Below are 9459 nucleotides of genomic sequence, written 5' to 3' on the forward strand. Positions count from 1 at the left end.
AATTCCAACAAAATATGAGTTTTCTATCATTTTGTCAGTGTGCTCATAGATTTTCCCATACTTCATACTGCCTTTTTAGACAGGTCCTTTTTTTTTAGTTCTTCTTGCATTTGAAGCTGTAAACGCTGAGTTATTCCATACAAAATCAGGAAGTTCACGACAGAAGCCTTAAAAATTAAAGTTAGATTTTCATTTCAAGTGAAATTGACGTTTGTGCGAGTAGAACTGGCTGATGACTCAAAGCTCATAGAATAAAAGCTTGGGTGTCGTTTCTAAGCTTATGAATTACCCTTCACAACAATTTCCATTATCAAACTTAGATTTCTTTAATTTGTACTATTGTTTTCTTTTAAGATTATAGCCTGCATTCTCCGTTTTTTGTAGACTACTTACAGTCTTATCTAGAACACTTGTCTCATGCCTTTTTCTTCCTTGTAATTGTCTATTTTCGTTGCCTCTCTTTTCTCGTTGGATATAACTCAGTAGGTTACGATTATGCATTTTAAATATTGCATCGTCTCTGAAGTTTAAACTTAATCCCTTTCTCCTTCGTTTCGTTCTGCTTTTTAAAATATTTTCTGAATTTAAAAATTACTATAATAGCATATACCTTACAAAAATAGAAATCCTAAAAGAGCAGGGAGTGAATCAAAAAGCTACTTTCTCTTCTTTGTATTCAGTTAAATAAGATGTTACTATTTGGGTGAATCCTTCGCGATTAATTCTCATCAGTATTGTCATAAAATCGATAGGATAAAGCGTGAGTAAAATGGAATTGAAACAAGAAGAAACTGCTGGCAATCAACAGGGATGTCATGTAAAAGTTTGTTCTTGCCTTTCTTTTCATTCTTCCGAGTATCATTTTGTTATGGATTGTTTCTCTTTTCTATTTGGTCTATTGCCAAACAATATCTGGAATTACAAACATGTATTATAACGAACATTAACAAAACGGAAGTGATGTTCGCCTGTTTCAGGTTATTTCGAGAGAAATTAATTTTGTTTATAACAAGTTTTCGGCTTCGTTTGTAAATATTTATAATTTGTGCTAAAGTAACGTATGATTTTTCTCTTGTTTTCGTTGTTCTTTCTTCTCGCGATATTCTTTACTATATATTGAGCTAAGTTCTCAAATTAATTTTCTATTTTACCACTTGATGTTATCCCATGCCTCTGGATTAGTCTGGCCTCTGGATTTTTCTAATATCAATAGTGTTCTTATTTCTACCAGGGTCATAATGAGAAGCTGTGAGGGGTGTAGACTTAAAATCATTAATAAGGCGCACTGAATGTAAAATACGGACGTTATAACATATGCGTATTTTTTATTTAACTTGCTGATAAACAGTTGTATGTGGAGTATTATTACAAACTATCCTCGCACACCGTTTAAACGCTCAAAGTTGTAAGTTTCAAAACCACATAATGTTATTCCTTTACACTCAATAATACATCTACATCAAACATAAGGTGAAGACTTTGGAGGGCAAGGGAAGTGAATTTTGAAGTAGATAAATTTATGTCTAGGAAATTGACTCTCCATAGTGAAATACAGATGGTGATCAGAAAAATGGAAACACCTGAACGAAATTGCAACTTACCAGATTAATATGGTGTCGGGCCACCTTTCGCCTTCAGAACAGCCTTGATACGACGTGGGATGAAGGCATAGAGGTCGTGAATGGTAGCAAGTGGAATTTTACAACATTCCTCGTGCAGGGCATCGGCCAGTTCTGTGAGAGAGGCTGGAGGTGGAAATCGTCGCCGGAATCTTGTTTCCAAGACGGACCACAGATGTTCAATTATGTTGAAATCTGGTGATTGGGCGGGCCAGGGAAGGTGTTGAACGTCATCCCGATGTTCCTCAAACCACTCTGCAACAACTCCAGTTGTGTGAATGGGTGCATTATCATCCTGGAAGATGGCGTCATTGTCCGGGAACAACATCCGAACCATAGGATGCAAGTGGTCTCCAAAATTGCGACATAATCGTTGGCAGTGATTCGTCCGCTAAGTTTGACCATAGGCCCACAGCATCACCAAGCCGCCGAGATGTTTCACAGTTGGGCGGAGACACTGCAGATCATAAGCTTCTTTGGGTGTTCTCCACACATAAACACGGCCCGTGGTTGCGAATAGAGTGAAGGATGACTCATTTGACCATATCACAGGTTTCCAGTCCTCAACGGTCCAAGCTGCATGGTCGCGGCACCATTTGCGGCGTGTGAAAGCGTAATGGTCCCTGATGAGCGGTTTGGCACGTGCAACACGACCCTTTAAGTTCAAGTCATGTGATTGTCGAAACAGGGTGGGGGGGTGCTGGTTGAGTTCCTCCGCCACTTACTCCGCAGTGGCACGACGGTTCTGGGTAACAATGCGCTTTAATAGCCGGCGTGACCTGTCAATCATGATTTTATTCCGCTTCCCCGATGTGGTTTTACCGTGTGTTGTGTAGGGCGTCATCACCTTCGACACTGTCCCACGGGACACACCTAACATAGTGGCCACTGCCGTCACACTCACTCCAAATAACCGCGCACCAACAATTTGCCCTCTTTGAAAATCTGATAGGTGTCCCATTTTACACTACCTCCGTCTGAGGCAGCCACTGGACACTGCTGTTCCACTGCGCCTGACGTAGCATGGAGACCGACCTAACACACCACCACCATCGGTCCGGCGCTGCACGTGCCACATCACTGCCAACCCATACATTTGACGTGTTGCCTACAACAGTTTGTAAAATATATGCTATTAGAGTAATTTTTAAAGTCAGAAAATATCTTAACCCTTAAAAGGGAACGTTATTTTTTTTCGCTTAGAGGAAATGCGTGTCTCTGGGACACGGACATGTATAAAGTAATATCTTTTTTAAAAAACGTATGTGTAATGTAGAATAATGAATCTTTATATTTTGTACTTCGAGCAAAATATGATAAACAAGAATTCATATATTAATTCGGTTTTATTGGAATATAAATTCAGAAAATATTTCAATATCTAAATAAAAATAGTACATAAATTTAAAAACTGAAAATTTTAAGTTAGTATAATTCTACATATTACTACCCTGCAAATATGCTATTTATCCACATGTAGCTGCCCTGTTCAAATGTTCTATTTGTCCAAGAGCTTGAAAACGTTTAACGAAGATGGTAGCTTTAAATAGAGGTCGTCCCAAAGTGTCTTGAAAATGGTAAATACATGTCTTCGTTGCCTGATTTACAAATAGAACACAATATTAGGAGAGCAATAAGGGCTTTATTTTGAGATAGGTCAGTAGATCTGTAGTTTGACTTTGCTCTAATTTACTTCAAATTTGTTTCGATTTTCTTCCCACTTCATATTGAAATCTCCTGAATTATATCATCATCACATAAGTTAGACAGGATTTTTTTCCCCAGATTTCTTACATGGGTGACTATACCAGGCATCCCTCTGACTATGTTTTGATGAAGAACCCTTCGGTTTCTTAGTGGTTCATTTCAATTCCAAACAAACCTGTTTTTACCTCTGTATCTAAGGCCTTCGTTATCACATGAAAATTCACTAGGGCTGCTCACATTGACAGTTCTGTTACTACTTGAGCTGACACCTGGCACTGTATCAGAATTGGTATCGCCCTCACTGTCAGTAGATAATTCTTGACTTTGAGGAAAAAATTATGCGTCTCAGTCAGAATCTACTGAAGACAATAATATAAATTACTTCTGTACTTTCAACATTTTTGGAATTTTTGCCGTGAAATAAGGATCTGCTGTACTTACAGTTTCATTCTTAAATTTCTTTCTCGAGGTACTAGGTCTATATTTTGCAAATACATAAAATCTCATACAAACAAAATAGTATGTTTCAAGAGCTCAATAGCTTCTATTTCATGGTAAATAAAAGTAAACCAAAAAAATTTTTGAAAGCAAAACTCTCTTCTGGAAATGTGTGTCCAATAATCACGCAAAAATATAAACATTAATGGAAATGTGTGCTTCTTTCTAAAATCATCGATAAATGTTCACTCAGACATTACGCCAACAATAGACTACTGCGAAACACATACAACTAAATAATTGGAAGGTACTGAAAGAACCGATACATTGAGTGAATCAGTGTTGCCAATGTAATACAAAGAAAAACCATAGGTGTCTGACATACACATATTTCCTCTTAAGGGTTAAAAAGCAGAAGGAAACGAAGGAGAAAAAGATTGAGTTTAAAATTCAGGGACGATGCAAAATTTAAAATGCATTTTCGTAAACTACTGAGTTATAACTAACCAGAAAAAAAAACAAAGGAAATAGACACTTACAAGGATGAAAAAGGCATTACGCAAGTGCACGAGATAAAGCTGTAAGTAGTCAACAAAAAACGGAGAATGCAGGCTAAAATCCTAAAAGAAAACAATAGTACAAATTAAAGAAATCCAGGTTTGTTAATGAAAATTCTTGTAAAGGGTGATGCACAAGCTTAGAAACGACACCCAAGCCTGTATCATATGAGCTTTGAGCCATCAGGAAGTGCAAATCAAACAAACGTCAATTTCATTTGAAACATAAACTCTAACTTTAATTTTTAAGGCTTCACTCGTGAACTTCCTGATTTTATATGGAATAGCTCAGTGTTTACAACTTTAAGAGCAAAAATATAGACCTGTCCAAAAAGGCAGTATGAACTATGGGAAAAGCTATCAGTACACACAAGTACTGACAAAATGATAGAAAACTCATATCTTGGTGGAATTTGGTCTAAAATGGTGTGAAAAAATCTTAAAAATTGAGAAAAGTGCAAATTAAAAAAGGGAAAAATACGTGGAAACACAAAATATATCAGAAAACTGATACACAAGTAAACTATAAACCATTAGCTCCATAACCTTTTCGTCTGTCTTGGTTAGTTTTACTCTCACGTTCCTGCACTTTCGATTGGATCATAGAATATATTCCCCCGTGTAAAAAATATAATAAAAGTGGAAAATAATTTTTCTTAAAGCAGTTTTAATCTTTGTCTCATAAAAACTTAGACTCAACCATCATCGTGCTTTACTAATGTAAACCTACATTCAAGAATGAAATGCAGCTTATACGATGTAGTTTTCTATCATACTAACAAATTTTGTTCGAAAGGCGCGATGTACTTAATAATATCATATTTATGATATTCTTAATCTGGACTCTAAAAAGGCTAATTTATAGATAAATAAATAACGCTTCGCTGGCATTTTATGTGTACATCTCATTAACCCACAATGAAATTTGACTTAACATCTCTCTTAAATGAATTTAAATAATAATGATGATCTATATAGAAGTTCCACATTTCTATGTAGAAGAACGCAAAGTTGTTTATAAAATACCTTTTTCAACAGTACAACGAGAACATTATCTGATAAAATGTTGCTGCCCCATAACAAAAATTGAAACTAACGTTACTTAGAATTCGATTTGTAGTCATAATGACCACCCCCTTTAAAGGGAACCCAAAAAGAAGAAACCGACGTCGGGCACATTTTTAAAACATATTAAAATTCTATTTTGTCAAAAGAGATACTTTGCATAGTTATTTTGTATTGATAAATCTATTCTTAATCTTCTATTCCAAAACTGTTCTTAAATAAAAAAAACACAAAATCCTGCGGGACTTGTATCTATGGCCATTCTTACTCTATCTAAAATCTAAAAGCAGAGTAACAAAATTTATTTAACTCACCTAATAAGAAAGACGTTATCTCAAATTACATTCACTGCAGTTAGAAGCGAAATAACTGGCAATAGCTGTTAAAGTTTGAAAGATGTTAAAAATAGAATAGTTGGGACATTTTTCATGGTTTCTACTTGAGATATTCTTACTTTCCTTTATATATTCAAATAAGATCTCAATTTATTTCACTCGGCTAAAGGAAATGAAACGTTCTCAAATTATACCATCCGCAGAGTAGGAGCAGTTCTGATCACGAAGTTTGAAACAACTTTAAAGCTTGTTTTTCATTGTTTGTCAGTACAAACATTAATAATTCCTTATTCATTAAAATAAAAAATAAAAACTCGCGAGCTACTTGCCTCTTCTACTAGGAATAGCTAGATGTCAAATACATACTTCTACGATAGGCTCAGAGCAGCGCAAAATAAAAAAAAAATCGAATTGGAAAGCGCTTGAAATAGAACGAATTCAAACTTTCTTTGTTGTCGCCACCTAGGGATGTTCTTATAAATTTCTAAATTGTAAAAAACACAAATCCAAATTTGTTAAACTTAACTAATAAAAATGAAGAGAACTAAGTTATTTATTCAGTAAAGTTGGTTGTAGAATAGTTGCCACGATCGTCGCCATGAAACCAAAATTCAATTACCCGCTCACCGCATTCCACACATACAAACAGACAGAATATGTGGCGCCACAGTAACATAGTACTGTATGACTGTACAGAAACACCCAGTGAGAAAAATATGATCTACCACCAATCTGTTACAGTTCATGGCTTTACTAACAGATGACTGAATCTCTTTTCATATTTTGTGGGAAGTAATGCCCAATGTGCAAAGTAACCCCGTGTTACGGTAGCTAGTTACCACTGTAAGCGAAATGAAATATCAAAATTCAATGTGGCAAATCATGACACAAAACTAGAAAAACGTTTGGGAAGGAAGGAATTCATATAACTAAGGAATTACGTCAATAATATATTGTGTTAATTTGGAACACAAATATACAAGCAAAGAAGGCATTTCAGGATGATACCTATAAAATACTTAGGAACGTAAAGAACACATTCAACACGTAAGATATGTAAGTTTATCCTAAATACAGAATTTTGCGCTGTCCTCGTTTACCAACATTCTGCGTAATGCCCTAATCTGCATAGCAATCTTATTTTTACCGGCCATCTACCACATGCTGGTTAGCGCTGTTTGTACAATAATTCACACATCATGTACGTTCACTAAGCCCCTAAAGTGATTATACATTGAGAAATTTAGGTCCATACTCTAGAAATGATTCCTGGGAATGTAAAAAGTCGACTTCCTTGAAAGAAATGAGTGCAGCTATGAAATGGTTTGATGTATGGACCTCTACAATTAACGAACATCCATTGATGGTTAAAATATTCTTTCTCTTGTATTTTACTAATGTCTTTCGAAGCCCTCCGGAAAAATGAGGATAGACACATTTGAGCTAAATCCTAACTAAAAACACAAACGTCCATAGTTCTTGTTCCAATATAATACATTCCACGTTTAAATTTGCAAAAAATTAGGATATATACCATTCTCACGATTTCTTATTTTACATAAGTCTCTATATAAATAAAACAATATTGTCGAGCACCCATATCTTAAATATGTGCAACAATTAGTGAGAAGTGTCTGATCAAGAATAAAGAAATAATTAGTTTATCAAGCTCCAAACTGCATAAGATTTGTATTAGTCGTATCGATCTTATTTTTATTTGGTATACAGCTTATCTATCTGTGCCTTGCAATTTCCTAATTGTGGGTTACTAACTTACGTTTGAGATATCTCCCATATCTAAATATTTCTCGTGAAGTATTGCTTTTAGCTAACAAACTTTCCGAACGCATGTAACCGTATTATCAATCTGAGCCAATTAGTATATGAAAAATTGAACATTACCTTTCTGGGCGAAGTGAATTTAAACTTTTGGTTGTTAATTGTTCGAAGTCATTAGAGTACGACGCGCAAGTCTCCTGAACCACTATTTTTCTAGGCGTTTCTATATTCCTTTCAAATTCAGGATCTTCTTCTACTGGTAATTCTGATTTCACCTTATCAACGTTTAGTTTCACATCCAAAGAACACATAGCTGTATCCTTGTCCATTGTTTCCTCTCCTTCCGTTGTGGATAATATTAAGTCTTTCTTGTCAGTCATCAGTTCGTATGTCCACGCTTTCCCTTCGAGTGGATCTTCCTGAGGTAAGTCAAAAGCAATTTCTTCTTTGCACATCAATTCCAACTTAGACGCCTCACCAGCCATTGTGAATTGAAATATAATAAGAATATAACACTGTTCTTATACTTCCCTTATATTTTATGTTGCCAGTCTTAATGAAATGATTTACAAGAACGTTCACAACAGCAACTTTATATTTAAAATCATCTTCTTCTGCAAATCCTTATTTCCTTAGCCACGATCGCTCTCTAGGCAATTGTTTGCTTGTATGTAGCAGCCGGAGGAAAGTGAAAAGGAACCCGGATGTATACTTCTTTAGTTCATATTTCGTTCAAGTGAGATGTTTTGTCCCTAGTGTAGCTCACTCTCACATACCGCTATTCTCGTGTTTGAGAAGGTATCCATCCATCTTTATCGTTTTAGCGGGAATAGCAAATCCTGTATTTCTGTATGCCATTGCGGTTTGATTGACTGTCGAACTCCCGTTGCGTATACCGGTACTAATTTTATTTAATACACGTGCTATTATTGCTTCAAATGCTACTTTTGGTTGTGACTTTTGCCGCGACTTAAGATAGTTAGTGCGAACAATTTAATATTTTAACACAATTTTTTCATTTGAGAACAATAACTGGTTGTGGCTTTTGTGTGTATGTGTAAGCGTCTCTTGGAATAAGACGTTGATTTTCGGTGCCATTTGATAACAGTCACTACCATCACTCACTGTAACTATTGGAGACAAACTTAGAGATCTCTTGCCCCAAACACTACACATTTCCCCCCCACAACCCAGGACTGATCTTAAGCAGCACATGCGCTGTCATTCTCTTCAACGTTGCCGTACTTCCGTAACCTTTCATAAACAACAAAATTCAGCATTTGAAAAAAAACAATGAATGGGAGATAAAAGAAAGGGACAATAGAGGGAAGTAGCAACGTTGATATTCAGGTAACGGGGTCTTAAATCTCTAACAAATATCTCAAAGAACAGAAGGGAAAGTTTTGAGGACTTTCCACATTCCATGATAAAAGCATCTTTAACTGTGTCTGCTAGTATTCCAGGTCAAACAAACACTGCCCTTGTAAGGTGACCATAATTCCAGTATGATACGCCAGGTGGCAGCACCGAATCGAAAATGGGTGGGTATAAAACGGATAACCTTCTGTAATTTCTAGCAAGTACCTAGGAATATAGTACTAAGCAAGGACGCCCATTTCTCTGTATATTTGGAGGGGGACACACACGCAGAAGGTATATATATATATATATATATATATATATATATATATATATATATATATATAAATATATATATATATATATATATATATATATATATGATGTCACGACAAATTTCATTCAAATTATGCCAAATATTACATATTCATAAGTACACTAGGGAACCGTCGGATTCGAATCCTTCAATTTGATAATGTGAGCCGTGGTACTCATGATCGAAATGATTCTCTTTACGTGGTGACGTACGTGTATGAATATGCAATTGTCGCAATTTATCAATATGTTCCTGTCGTACTAATAATTCACGATTTACGCTCT

General features: G+C 35.6%; 1 protein-coding gene across 1 annotated transcript in view; it reads right to left on the bottom strand.

Moving 5' to 3' along the window:
* Positions 1 to 9135, bottom strand: part of LOC145690995 (uncharacterized) — a 39754-nt gene extending 30619 nt beyond the window's left edge. The window contains exon 1 of the mRNA XM_081766471.1: positions 7624 to 9135. Within this exon, the coding sequence (XP_081622597.1) occupies positions 7624 to 7985 (362 nt within the window). The 5' untranslated portion in view covers positions 7986 to 9135. The remainder of the gene's footprint in view (positions 1 to 7623) is intronic.
* Positions 9136 to 9459: the final 324 nt, after the last annotated feature.

This window comes from Thermobia domestica, chromosome 7, assembly GCF_964235325.1.
Source record: "Thermobia domestica chromosome 7, izTheDome1.hap1.1, whole genome shotgun sequence".
In the NCBI taxonomy this organism is placed as follows: Eukaryota; Metazoa; Arthropoda; class Insecta; order Zygentoma; family Lepismatidae; genus Thermobia; species Thermobia domestica.